This window comes from Gavia stellata, chromosome 4, assembly GCF_030936135.1.
Source record: "Gavia stellata isolate bGavSte3 chromosome 4, bGavSte3.hap2, whole genome shotgun sequence".
In the NCBI taxonomy this organism is placed as follows: Eukaryota; Metazoa; Chordata; class Aves; order Gaviiformes; family Gaviidae; genus Gavia; species Gavia stellata.
In genome coordinates, this window is record NC_082597.1 from 15298882 (window position 1) to 15313982 (window position 15101).

At 35.7% G+C, this 15101-nt stretch overlaps 1 protein-coding gene across 1 annotated transcript in view; it reads right to left on the bottom strand.

Annotated features, from left to right (window-relative positions):
- Positions 1-15101, bottom strand: part of SRPK2 (SRSF protein kinase 2) — a 164932-nt gene that overhangs the window by 18457 nt on the left and 131374 nt on the right. The window contains exons 8-13 of the mRNA XM_059816185.1: positions 11697-11862; positions 9623-9648; positions 7862-8108; positions 6399-6887; positions 1357-1457; positions 1149-1256 (exon numbers count right to left, since the gene is read on the bottom strand). Coding sequence (XP_059672168.1) covers positions 1149-1256; positions 1357-1457; positions 6399-6887; positions 7862-8108; positions 9623-9648; positions 11697-11862 — 1137 coding nt within the window. The remainder of the gene's footprint in view (positions 1-1148; positions 1257-1356; positions 1458-6398; positions 6888-7861; positions 8109-9622; positions 9649-11696; positions 11863-15101) is intronic.

Genomic DNA, 15101 nt, shown 5'->3' on the forward strand with positions numbered 1-15101 from the left:
TTTTGTAGTTAGTTAAGAGAAGAATTATTCACAGAATTGAAGATCAAAACTGCGGAATATTTTCTACGCTTTGTTTTCAATGTAATAGAAAAATTCTACATTTTGCCCCCAAATGGAAGAATAAATTTGGAAATGAATGTTCTTTTCTGTGTACTAAAGCAAAACCTAGTATTAAACTCCAGAGAAAACATACTTGCAATTTTACTTATGGGTTAGTTACTTCCAACACATGGCTTGCTGAGCTTATAATATCTGTAGGATTTTATGTTCTTTTCAATCCTCCTCCTCTCCCTCTGAGCTCTGCAATTCTTCTCATCACCCACGCCTGCAAACTGTGTCTAGTATTTGAGTCTTCTCCTCCTCCTCACACACTTACTCTTTTCAGACATGTATTTGTAAAATATAAAGATCTGACTAAGTTTTCACTTTTAAAATAGACAAAAGATATTTCTAAATGTATTTCCAAAACTATCTTTAATGAGAAGATGCATGTAACTTTTTTGTCCTCAAAGAGATACTAGAGTACTTCAGAAAGTTGAATGATTAAGTTTTTACTTTTTCTATTCTTTACAAATTTTTAAAAACCTGTAATTTCAGTTTAACTGTGTTTAAACTAATTCTACAGAATGTTACCACGTATTTTACTAATAAACTAAATTCCTCCTCTTCAAAGTTTAGAATCTAAAACTGATTTGCAAGCCTCATCTGACAAATGTTTTCACTGCATTTGGCAAGAATTTGAAGCCTTTCACTGTTTTGCTACTTTATGCAAGAAAAAGGAATGGAAACACAGCAAACAGTTGCATATATTCTAAGATGGGAAGGAAATATGCAGTTGTACTATTTCAGTTAGACTTTGACATTTAAATATTAAGTATTTCCCTCCAAACTTGCATATTTTTGACTGCAAGTTTCAAATGCATCAAATGAAAATTAGAAACGTTCTCCAAAATACTTCTTTTTGATTAAGAATGCTTGAGAAATTGAAATAAAGGGGAAAAATCATCAGTAGCTATCTGATGCAACATAATTTATGATGATGTATTTGTGTCAAAATGTCAGAACCATCCTCATCACATTTCCTCATTAAATAAACAACTGTTTTTAGGAGGTTTATTCTTGTAAAATACACATTGTATTGTTCTTACCATACATGCTGTACTCCAGATATCAGCAGGTGTACTGTAACCTGCTCCTATTAAAACCTCTATGGATCTATATTGTCTTGTCTGGATGTCTTCTGTGAAGTGTTTATGCTAAAATAGAAAGAACCACATTAATGGAAAACATTAACAATAAAAAGGCCTGTTCTAAATAGCGAAGGCTAAATAGCTAAAATGATGTAGTTATACTTACCACCCAGCAGGCATTCCCCAGGTCAGCAATTTTAACTCTAATTTTATCTGCATTTCTTGGGTCCAGTGGATTCACCAGTAAGTCAGCAGCACGAGTTTTTGCTAACACAAGCAAAATGCAGAATAGTTAGTATTTTGAACATACTATTCATTATCTCTAAGCAGTGTTGCCTTGACACTTTATCCAGTTTTGTAATACATTGAAGACATCAAAATCATTTGCTGAACGTTATGAGAAATTAAAGCAACATAAATAGGATTTCCTACCTTACATTTCAAGTGCAAATTTTTTGCATTCTTTAACTGCCAAATGACTATTATTAGAATATCCAGAGGAGCTTCTAAGCAAAAACACTGCATATGTTTCCAAGAACAGATTCAGATAGAAAATGTTAAAACTCAAATTCCAAGAACTCCACATGAAAGATATGTTCTTGGAACAGTTTGGTTGAGAAAACAAATTCTGCACTTCCATTTTTGGCTAAGGTAAATAAAATTCGGCTTGATTTTTTTCTTTTTTTTTAAAAAATCTGTCCCAAGGGGAAAAAGACTCACCAAAACCTGGCTAATTTGAGAGCCTAGGGGACTGGCACCCATTTCACAGATAATTCAGCGTTGAATCAAAGTTCTCTGAAGGTCCTATTTGCATTGAGTGTGACCGAACTAAAAAGGCAGAACTTTAATCTAATTAACCCTGCAATCTTTAGAGGCTCTTGGGACACTGACAAACCTAACATAGTGGAGGACACAGTGGAGGAGTGCTGCTTTTCTTTGTTTTGATGTAACACCTACTAGCTCCTAAATTGCAATGGAAAAGAAAGATTGACGTGAACATGGAAGACAGAACCAGGTATCACAAACCACATAGCAGCAGAGGATTCATCACAGTTTCCTTGTCTCAAAGCTACAAACACTAAACTGGAAACTAGTGGTAAGATAAGAAAAAAAAGAGGTACTAGATCCAAAAGGCACCTGGGACTCCAATGGGGATATAATGTTCTGTTAAACTGGCATAAGAACTGGAAAACACACCAGACGTGGGACAAGGAGAAAAAATACAGGATGTCAGATCAGATGAGGATCTTCAACTGCTGGGACACCAAGCCTGAATAGGCCATCAGGGCACTGAAATACTGGCCAACCAGAAAAGAAAGCAGCAGGATCCACCAGGGGAGAGAAGGAAAGAAAAGACAGGACTAAATGGCAGAAAACAGAAGGGGCAGTGACCTCAACAGAACAGTCTTCTAAAAAAGCTGGAACGGAGTCTAAGACTCAAGTTTAAAAAAAAGCACCAATACAGGGCATTAAAGTAAAATACACTGAGAGAATAAGGTTGCAATCTCACACTTAAAAGACAGGAACTAGTAAGCTTTAATATTAAAGTCTTCCCTTATGAACGTGCTGCGTAGTACAGTCTAATTTTTTTTTTTAAAAAACCACAATCACATACATTATTCAAGAAATAACAGGACCTTTCTCAATTCAGTAGCCCTGGCAAAAAAAAAAAAAAAAGTAGTTCAGTAGTTCTAGATAAATCCTTCCCACACGTCTTGTGGAAGGTGAAGGATTGCAGTAAATAAAGTGGAATGAACAGCAAAAAAAAGCCTCATCAGTAAGACATCTGAATATGACATTAGAAAACAGCTTTCTTCGACCTTCTTCTACCAGAGGGACCTGACAAGGTAATAGGCTAGTGCCTACACTTTTGTGTTTTTCTCAGAAACTCATGAGGTTTATGTCCCACATTTTCCAAGAGATGAATACGAGACCTTGAATTTGACAAATGCGGATCATTCACAACTGAAAGTTAAGTCAAAAGGAGCGTACTTTTTAGCAAGTACTCTCAAAAAAGCATCCAAAGGAGTTCAACCTGATCTCAAAATTAGTGAGCATTTCCAGTTTTCACTTTTGTGTGCCCTAGTTCCATAAAACTGAGAAATATCACCTCCTCTTCTCACAGTCTCAGCATGATAGTATACTTAGTAAACATTCATTCAAACACTGGAATGAGGAGGAGAGTCATAAGGAAATTAGATATATCTATCTTAAGGGCATTTGGTCATGCAGTGAAAACTTGAAAAAGATAAAAACTTAACAGCTGCTCATCCACTGAACACAAATTGGTCTGTGCACTAAATGAGGCAAGTATCCTGAAAAAATAAAATGAGACCATGTTACTTAGTAATGTATTGCAATACCTAGACAGAGAGGAACACAAAGTCTACCTCCATACAAGAAAAGGGCACTTAAGTTATAGTGAAAAAGTAGCACCATTTAAAAATATTGAATAGCCTGCAACTATCCTATCTTTCTTCTTTCTAAACACCTTAATCTGTTTTATTACGGTTTAACACAGCATTATTATTGATGCTATTATTATTAATAACGTTCAGCTTTCCCTCTTTCTGCGGAATAATTGAGCTATGACTGAATTTACTATCTTTCTTCTTTCTTTGCACAAAACGTCCGTAAATTGCTCCGGATGAGATAACATTAAGCTGAAATGTTTCTCCAGCTATGGAGATAAGCGGCTCCCATGATGACAAAACCAGCTTTACACTCTGGAGGCATGAGGATTTTACACACTACCCCAGGAAAACAGCAGTAGAGGCCTGCTGCCTATATACTGCCAGCAGCACAAAGGAAGGGGCTAGCAGACATATAGGAACCTCCTGTATATTAAGGGACTACAGAGTGTAAGGAGGATGGACTGGAAGACTTATTAGCCTGGATCTTGACATTTTCCAGAAATACAGCTCTACTCAGTTGTATTTTATTTCACATTTCTTGCCTATTTGCAGATTACCTTACCTGTCAGACTCTGTAATAAACTGTGTGGATTGCTCTTCTGAAGTCTTAAACCAAGAAATACACTCGACTGTATTTTTCAATACATCTCTACATAAATTTAGTAACTTCATCTGGCACAATGTTGATGCAGGCTTCGTGATCTTGTCCTAAGCTATCTTACTTTCTTCTATCTGCTTACAGATGTAGTCTCTCAGTATTTTCTTTAATAAAGTTGAAACCATATATTTATCATTTAGTCACTGGCACTATAAATAAAACCTACACGGAATACCCTGGAGCTATTTAAGTCAATGGCAAAAACCCATCTCTTTGCAATGACACCAAAATTTTACCTTCCATGTCTCCAATAGACAGGATTTACAGGCAAAAGTTTTGGATCTAAGCAGTTCTAGTAGCCAGAATTTAAATGACCAAAACCACGCTGCATACAGAAAAGCCATAATGAGTTGAGGGTGGGCAACATGCCTTATAGAGACAAAGGATTCGTCTTGTTGAGTTTTAATAAAAGAGAGGAACTGTTTGAAACAGGTAAGAACCATTAATGAATGAAAATACAGCGTATTACAGATTAATAACTGAGAAAAGATATTAACAAGAAGTAACAGCTAGAAGCTGCAGCCACACAAATCCAAACTTGCTATAATTCTTCTGAAACAATTCTGGGTACTGACCAGTGGAATACACTTCAACCACACTAAATTTTTTTATCATTTCATTTGTCCAAATCAAGAGCAAGGTATCTTTTTGGAAAATATGTTTTAAGCCAAACATAAAGGTTACTGGGATTAATAGATGGTGTATTGCTGGCTTGTTATAAAAGGAGTCAGGTTACATGATCTCATGATCATCTTCTGCCCTTAAACTATGGGAATAATGCTTACTTGCAACTATACACTTCCTCTTCTCTTTCCTGCATAGACTGACCTGTCAATGCAAATATTTCATCTACAATAGCTTATCTAATACCCTTAAAAACAAGTTCTACAGCAGAAAATAAATAAATACGTAAATCACAGTTCTGCTTTCTTCTTAAAATTTAAGATGGTAGATTTGTTTGAATTTAACAAGAATGCTTTTTGTATTGTGTTCCAAGCTGCACCTATCAAACTCCCAGGTTTGAATGATCAGAGGAATGGAACACCTCTCCTATGAAGAAAGGTTGAGAGAGTTGGGGTTTTTCAGCCTGGAGAGAACAAGGCTCTGGGGAGACCTTTCAGTACTTAAAGGGGGCCTATAAGAAACATGGGGACAAACTATTCAGCAGGGCCTGTTGTGATAGGACAAGGGGTAATGGTTTTAAACTAAAAAGAGAGTAGATTCAGACTAGATACATAAAGGAAGAAATTTTTTACGACAAGGGTGGTGAAACACTGGAACAGGTTGCCCAGAGAAGTTGTGCATGTCCCAGCCCTGGAAGTGTTAAAGGCCAGGCTGGACAGGGCTTTGAGCACCCTGGTCTAGTGGAAGGTGTCCCTGCCTACGGCATGAGGGTTGGGATGATCTTTAAGGTCCCTTCCAACCCAAACCATTCTATGATTCTATGATAATTGAGATTTTGCATTCACATGATGTATGATTCAATGAGCAAAATGTTCAGTGTAGATGAAACCAAGAAGATAAAATCAGCCAGCAATGAAAAAAGGGTTCCCAGTAGTGGGCTGCAGCTGTAACCCAACCCCAGCTATGGTTAATCTGATCCCATATTCCACCTCCCTCCCCAAGTCTGGGGAGTGCCTAGGAAAGAGAGCATTTCAGAGCAGTCTGCACCGATTTCTCTGATTGCAGAGGCTGGCACACAGGCATCATCTTTTCAGTGGGCACTCTTCAGACTCAAGCATGAAGCAGGCCAAGACATTAGTAGGCTTGGCAGCAACCCAGAAACTAAAAACATATAAAACACTTCACCTGTTGGTAAAGTCAACATCACAGAGAAGTGCCAGACCTAGTGCTCAATCAAAGTCAGGGAAATGGTCTGATAGAGTTCTTGTCTGTTATTGAAAGGTCCTTCTGTGTTACTGAAAGAAGTGTGTGACAGCCTACCCATAAGGCTTGGTACTGAATTTTCACCAAAAAACCCCAAAACAAATAAACAGTAAAATCTGCATACGTGTGTCACTGAACACAGGTAAAATATATACACAAGGTTTAACCCACTACTCATTCTATGTAAGACATCACCTACAGCTCCAAGAGACTTCAAGCATAGTATATGCCACTAAGAGGAATGCTTACTTTTTGGCAAATCCCCAGTGCTTGAAGCTGAAACTGTTCTGCTCCTGTCATGAGATGGGCTGCTCTCCTCTCTTTCGGTTACAGTTGATCCTTCGGAAACAGCAGAACCACAAGCTACAGACTCCAGAGCCCCAGAGAACACTGAAGCTGAAAATTCAGAGAACTGTGACTCAGGAATTTTATGACGTCCATTTGGCAATTCACCATTAAACTGTTCATAGGAGCTGCTATAAGAGTAATCACTTTTTGCATTTGGCTCATCAAGATTATATTCGTCTGGATTTGGACATTCTTCTTCCTCCTCGTCTTCATCTTCAATCTGTTGTTCCAATAGGAATGGGCCATTCACAATATGGCCATTTGTTTTGGGGGATTCTATCCACTTAGGGTCTGTAGGGTCAGTGTTGACAAGTTCCTGTTCAACGTCATCATCTTTTTCAGTGTTTTCTTTCTCTGTGTCTTCTTTTTCATCCTGATCTTCTGCTTCTCCTGAAAAATTTCAGTGAGCAACACACTAGATCATACATCAATATACCATTTTCAAATTAGGCGTTCATAATTTTTAACTCTTCAATAACTACTTGACTTCTGACATATCACACAAGGAAACACTGAATATCACTGAAACATACAAAGACCTTAAAATCCAAATTAAAAGCGAAAGAAAGAACTAATAAGGCTGTTGGAAAAATTAAACAATGGGAAGTGGTTCAGGAGGGAACAATCAGAAGAGAAGAATGTTATGAAGGGAAGATATATGAGGTCTTCAATGCAAGCTTTACAAATCTGTAGCTCAATCCGTGTCAAACAGGAAGCCATCGTAGAAGTAGGAAAATTTGCAGTAGGAGCAGAAAAAACTAAACTAAACCAAACCAAAAGACAGACAGTCTCAGTAGTTACATTTTTAATCAGAATTGGAGAGAGTTGACAAAAAAAAACAGGGAAGCCAGAATGGAGCTGGACCATAACAATTATGCTCCAAAACACCCTGACTACACAAGAATTTTAACAAGAATTCTTAAAAATTTTGGTGAAAAAGCTACTATTATTATTACCTGATAGATCCTTACAACATTGTAACAAAAAAAGGGGAAAGCAAGGATGACTCTAACTACATTAATGTTACAGAATACAAATTAATCTTATTTTTCACTATCTCACCAAGATACTTGGTTACGCCACTTAATGTGGTGGTATGACAACTGACTGTTCTGTTGAATTTTCTACGTGCTCTTTTGGGGGATTTGATAGCTGAATTGCTGTTGATGTTTTTCTTCACTTCTACAGTAGGTTTGACTTTTCCTTTTTAGACTTTGTACTTATGATTTTACCTACAGGAGAAAATGAAACTTAATCATCTAGGAAAGTTTGGAGACTTTGTTCATTGCACCAGATGCAATGCTGCAATTACTTTCACCTCTGAAACAGTAAATTCAGGGTCAATAAAAGCAGGTAATACTAACCATCATCATTTCCAGGTTCTTCATCTACCACCTCTTCTATATCAGCTGTTTTTAGTTTCACCTCTGGGTGGTACTCATCTTCTTGTTCATTTGATGGTACAGCTGAGGTTACATTTTCTTCTATTTTTTTCCTTTCGGCTTCTCGCTCTAGTTCTTCTATTTCCTGCAGGCGTTTTTCTAACAGCTCAGCTTGTCTCTTCTGTTTTTTCTTCAGTTTTTTCTTTTTGTTTTTGGATATTTTTCCAACCTGAAATATTAATACCAAAAAAAGAAAAGAAAAAACCCTAAAAAATTATTCTCAAGGCATGTCACACCAAATTCACTTGCAGTATGATTAGTTTTTCTTTGAAAATAATGGATGGCAATTAATATAGTAAATATATTGTTTTTTCCATTTTACTTCAAATCGAGAATGACGTAGGGTTTTTACTTGAAAATACTGGATGGCAATTAATATAGTAAATATTAAATATATTGTTTTTTCCATTTTACTTCAAATCGAGAATGACATGGGGTTATATGACACAAAAAAAGCTATCAAAATTTTACATAGTTATACATGTTTTTTCATAGTTGTTTATTAGATAGAAGAGCAAAATACATCTAAGATGCCATAGTAAAATGCCTATGATCCTATAAGCTTGACTAGGCACAATGATCTTTAACTTCAATCTAGATTAACATATTATATTGTATGTTGAAGATAGTCTGCTATCATATCTAGTTATTTACATACAAATTTTATACATGATTTCTCCCTCCATACAATGCAGGTAATGACCAGCAAAAGTATGCTTACAAAAATGATACGAGAAAGCCAAAGAGATTGAAAATGGTAAAGCATTTTAAATAAATCCTGTGTTGTTCATCTATTTCCCTGTGAAAGGAAAGCGTTTTTATTATTCACTTCTGGCCCAAAACATATGAATCACAAGCAACAGGTGGCCATTATGAAAAGTTTCACATTTTATATAACATAAAGATTGAAAAACTCAGGTACAATAACAAGGAAAAGAAAAATTAACACATCTGAGCTAGGACTGAAACACTTTCTTGTATTTTTACTGAATCCTGAGATCAATCCAATTTTCATTCATTGTTCAGATGTCACAGTGAGAAATCCTCACGTAATTCAAAAATAAAGTACAAGGAACAAAGGGAAATACTATTTTCTCAAAGGTTTATCCAAATCCTGTTAACTTCAAAAGAAGCTCTGGAACAGTTAAAACCAGACAGTTCATTTGATAACCCTATTTATTTTCATCCATGTTGTCTGCCCACACGTTCTGTACACACAGGCATAGAAAGCAAGTTTGACCTTAGATATTTCTGAACAGCTGTATTATCAGTGGTTATTTGCTATATGTATATGGCAAAAAGATCTTTCTAATGTCATGAAAAACTCTCTCTTTTAAGGCCTTGATGTCCTTAAGCTATCTGCAATGCATGATATTTAGTGCATGCACCCATTTCTGTCAGGATTTGAACAGAATGGATTATTCCTCGAGAGATGAAAATGGCAATGCTTAATTTTCTTTGACATAGCTATAGAACTGTAAGTCTATGAGAGTTTCCATCAGAGAAATACTGTGCTTAAAACTGGTAGAGCCAAAGACATTAAAAGAAAAGTATTCTTTTCATTTTTTCCTTTATTCAAAGGAAGCTTTTAAAAAGAGTAGCGACTACCAACAGTCTAGCTATTAATACCTACAGAAACACAGAAAATAAGATAGTTAATTTGAATTATATAACAATACTTACAGGCTTTTGTTGTGGAGCTGTACTCACTAAAAAGAAAAAAAGAATTTTAAAGATATATTTTTTACAGAAACAACTCTATAAAAGCAGAAAGTAGCAGAAATCAAGTAAAAATATTCTTAATGAAATAAGGCAGTGATTTTTTTTTTTTTAACCAGATTTTTTACTCTTTAGAAGTACATCACTTGATGTCTCCATGAGAGCATCTGGAATTGGAAGAAGCTAGCATCGATTTCTGTCCAGTCTGTTGTGGCTGATGGAGAGTTAATAGAAGTCAGAAAGGAAAGTCTGAATCAGTAAAGAGTGGACAAAAAACATTAAATGACTGCAGAGTTGTCACAGATGAAATGTATGTAGTCAGCTGACTGAGCAGGTACAGATAGATTTTAAATAGTTCAGGGAGTATCAACAAAGACGACTACTGTGTTGCACTCAATAGAAAAGTCAAATATTCATGTTGCCTTCGTTCTGCAACAAGGTAGTCTCATGGCTAGGACGGGAGGCATGAAGTGCCTATGGCAAAAAGCACACCACCACAGCATGGACCTCCTCCTACGCATCTCTCAGAAGGATACCATCAATGACTAGGTCTGATGAGATTACAATACTGTGAAAATGCACAGAACAGCAATACAAGCCACACAATCCTCCCCAAATAATCAAAACCAATAGAAATAACTAAGTATGGGAGACAGAAGCAAAGTGGAAGGGAGAAAGAGGAACTGAACGGGGGAGGAGAACCTCTCATGAACTTCTTCAGACACAGAGACATATGCCAATTAACAAATGCAAAGTAAAAAATGGAGACAGTTGAAACTTCAGAGTTCTTTTATAGGTTCAGCTCCTGCTTCTAAGTTCAGGGAAAAAACTGCTTTTATGCCCCTGAAAGGGCAAAGTTTTAAAGAAGATTCTTGAGTACCATCACTGCTCGTAAAAGGGAAATTATGCAGAACCTATTCTTGCAATGCTGTAAAGAAAACACATCTTCAGCTCCTGTGTGGAAAGCCATAGATTTAATTATAATTTGTTAGGAACAAAGTGTGATAAGAACTCCGTCTATATATTCCTTAAAATAATATTTATTTCAATGTCAGGAAGCAATATAAAAGCTGCATGAACAAAATCAAGTTACTTCCCACACAAATAACACTCAGCCTTTAGCTATGTGATTACACATTATGTAAAATTCAATACAATATATTCACGATTTATAAGATTTTGCATCTTAACATACATAATACTGTGAAATATTTATGGATTTTGACCACAGTATTTGTTCCTGATATAGCAGGTATTTTATTATACCCCAGAGATTTTAATCTGTAGTATATTTTCTGACAATATCACAAAGTTATTTAAATGTTATTATTTCTCCACTGCCTGTAGCTGATGTGCTACATTGGCAAATAAATAGTAACCATGGTACTAAAGATCACTAGAAAAGCCACACTTCCACCTTGTTTGTCTCTACTGATTGCTGTGAACTTCTTTACCTTATTTTCTCCTAGCTAAATATCATGTACAGTTCCTACCTAAACTCTTGGCAAGTTTAACATGAAACATTTCACACATAGTGCTAAGGAGAAGAACTTATCACAAATTCAGTTAGGTACAATAAATTCCATTTTCAAGGTTGAAAAACTATGGAGACTAAGACTTTTCATTGCATTCTGAGAATAAGTTATAACTGTCGAGAAGGCAGATAATCTCACAAGGATGCCGATGAACTTGTAATGGAACTAGACACATAATTCAGATAAGATTACTAATTATTGTCAATATTAGAGATGCAAGGCTCCAGTGAGGCTAAAACACAGACATTAAAGCTTGTGGAGTGCGAGGAAAGTAGGTTTATACCAATCAATCTTTTTCTGTATCTGGGACCCTGAAAATTTGAACATGCAAAACTGAGAAGAAAGCATCTCCCTGATAGTTTCCAGAGCATGAATAATAAATAACTAGACATGCATTTTTCACACACAATTATTTTAAACATTCATATTCATTAAATAAAATGTTGTTAGCATTGTAACACTGATGGAACTTTACTATGCTGCATTTAAATATACTATCATACCTGCTGAGCCAGAGGGAGGAGGAGCACCAGCCTTCTGCCACTCTGTAGCTTCAGCAGCCATCCTACGAACATAGGCATCATCCACGCACATCAGAATGTTTTCTGGCTTTATATCCGTATGAATGATCTTGCACTTGCTGTGTAGATAATCTAGACCTTGAAGTACCTAATTACAAAAGGATTTTTTTATTTATTTATTTTCATTACCCAGACCAAGTAAATGTATTTATTAGTAGTACAGAGACGTTCAACAGATTGCCTGCAGTTCATATGTGGCTTGACAAGATAATTTAATTAGCTCAAACCCAGTTATTGAGACTTTCGTAAGTAAGACAGTGGCTGGATGAATTGTCCTGATGACAGCAACCTTCTCTCAGACTTCCATTTCTCAAGTGCTCTTTAGTTGATTTGCACATGTGTAGAAAAACTTGATACATATTCCTTTGAAAAACAAATTTGGCTGCTCAGTCAGAAACTGTGATCCTCGCTGGTTCATTGTTTAAAACATAGTTATTCCAAAAAACCACTGCAAGTACTACATACTATAACTGAAGCCTGGTTTGTGAATAACCATCTTATACCTGATTATAATAAAAAGTAAAAAGGGAAATGTGTTGTTGGAATGAAATGTTAACTGTAGTTTTCCTTAGAATTCCAGTAGTAATTCAGCTTTTAATGTGACCAAGACATCACATAAGGATTTGTCTACCTGTATTTGTCCTATGTATTTTTCCACTAGTCTTTCATACTTTCTGCAGGCTAAATGCTGATAGCTCATATCAACCCTGCATACCCAAAGTCTTAAAAATGCAATCTGGGATGAAAATTAAAATGTTTTTACACAATGAAAAAAAATTCTCAAATTTTGACTGGAACAGAAACACAATAGTTTGTGTGATTTTTAAAAGTATTTTCTATAAGGCCTAGGCATGATAAACTATGGAAGTCAATTATTACAGTCAATTATTCAGTACAGAATAACGTAACAGTGTAAACCAAGCTATTGCTATGATAATCTACATACATATTGCGGAAAAATATCAGCAAGGAAGAAAAAAAAAAAAACAGAAACCTAGCTGACCCCACTTAAAAGACTTTCTTCAATTTCCAAAGAATGTTCTATAGCAGGAACAGACCTCCAGACTCATGAGCTCCAGCTACAAGAACATCCTGCCATTCTAGGTATTTTATAAATAAATAAGCAAGCTCCTTGCTCTCAGGATCCTTTAAGACATAACTAGCTAGGGTGAACTTTAAAGGCAAAAAAACTGTTGGTTCAAAATAGCAGTAACAGAATACAAATACATTAGTCTACCACCCAGTCTTGAGCTAGTACCAGAACTGGTGCATCCATCCAGCACACAAGGTAGCTCAAGAGAAGAAGAGCAGCAGCACACATATGATATTTACACTCAGGCTAATGTGACCTAGAAACACCTCAAGTGCATGGCTCTGCTTTCTCCAGTTCTGGAGCTAGACTGGAAGAATAACCTTTCTGAAAAGCTTTCTTTATATGCCTATATAAAAAAACGTATGTTCACTTGAGCAGGACTCAGCATCACAGCCAATGGTACACCTAAAAACCACTCCGTTCTCGGTAATCTGGCTTTTTTTTCCTGCAGATCCAAAATATGCTTGACTACGTGCAAAGCAACTGAAAGTACATACAGTATGTCTCAAAGAAAGAAATGTTAAGGAAAGATTGGTTTATACTGGGAAGGTAATTAGTCATTAAGTGACTTCAAATTTTAGAAGAGGCATTAACAGCAACAGCAACATAAAGAAGGATTATAATAGTCTCTTCCCTCCCCCACTACACTACAGACCATCTTACAAATTACCATTGAATGTCTGTAATTCTGAGGCCAAGAAAAAAAATTATTCCAGAGTTCATTGAAAGCCTTCAACATCCAGAAGAAAAAGTATCTGTTCCACTGTGATATGTAGAAGTGGAATTAATGTGAAACTAGATTTGATATCACCCACTTTAAAAAGATAGCCTTTCCCCCTTTTAGGTAACAGTGTTAGGGAGACACCTTTGTGTTTTATTTGGCTGAAGAGTCTTTTTGGGGAGAAAAAAAAAAAGAAAAAGAAAACAGAATATTTTTTAGAATCTCAATCAGTTTCATGACTTCCCATAAGGATCATTCTGCTAGAATTTTATAATTAGAAAGAATGTTCTTAGCTGTCTTAAAATGTGGATCAGACTGCTTCATCCTAAAAACTGGAAGTACATTATACCACTAAACCAGTAAGGAAATACATATAACATGGACATGCTTTGCACCGTGCTCTTGAGATGATGGAGAACAGGGAAAACACTCCTACTTTTTACTTTTTTGTCCACTGAAAAAGGAAAAAATTAAATGGGTAATGTATCGTGACTCTGAAAAATTATGACAGATCCTGTTACTACAATCAAAAAATCTAAATTTGGTATTTTTTTCCCTTGTAAAGGTCACATGGTTAGTTTCACATCAAGAAACTCTCATAATTTGCAGTTTCTAATTAATATTCACTTTCTTTTTCATTTGAGGAGCCACATCATATTGAACCATTAAACAGTTTACTATACTGTAGGTCAAAGCAAAAGTGACAATTTTCATTTATCAAATACACGATGCTCATTTCAGCATCCAGTTCAGAACATGATCCTCTCAGAAGAGACTGATGCTATACATTTTACAACCCAAAGTAAGGATTTCAGAATTAAATAAATGGACACTTCCAATTATCTCCACTGTAAAAAAAAAAAAAAAAAGGAACTGCAGCAACTAGGCCTTTTTCTCAATTCTGCAGGGTCTTCTCTTGCATGACAGTTCATATAACTCCACCCCAGGGGAAAAAAAAAAAAAAACACCTGCTTAAAACTGAAATGAAATTTCTTATTAAGAAACTTAACTCTCAGATGTATTTTAAAATAAACCTAATTTTGTCCCAATGCTCAAAAGTACCCAAAAACTGAAAAAGGTATTTTCCAAATCATAGCATAAAAAATTCCTTTTCAATTGTAGCATGGAATTATATTACTTTCTGAAACAAAACGGTTTGCTGTACAGTAACACCAGTACAGTAATTGAATTGTTTCATATTCAAGTTTCAAAAGTAAGTTTTTAGAATGTGTGTGGCACAAGTTCTGTCTGAGTAGAAGAAAGAATAAGGATCTGTATTACCTTTAATGAGATGAACAACCTGGAAGTCTTACCAGTCTTTGCCACTCTCACCAGTTTAAACAGTTCATTCCAGCCTCACAAAAATGAAATCTTTTTAATCTTTCAGGACTAACTTGTTCCTCTTTTTTCAGGTATCAAGTGTTTGAGTTACTTGGAATTTTTACCTTTAGGTTGAAAGATTGTGTCATTCAAACCCTCCCCATCTAGTGTTACACCAGCTTCAAAGTTGTAT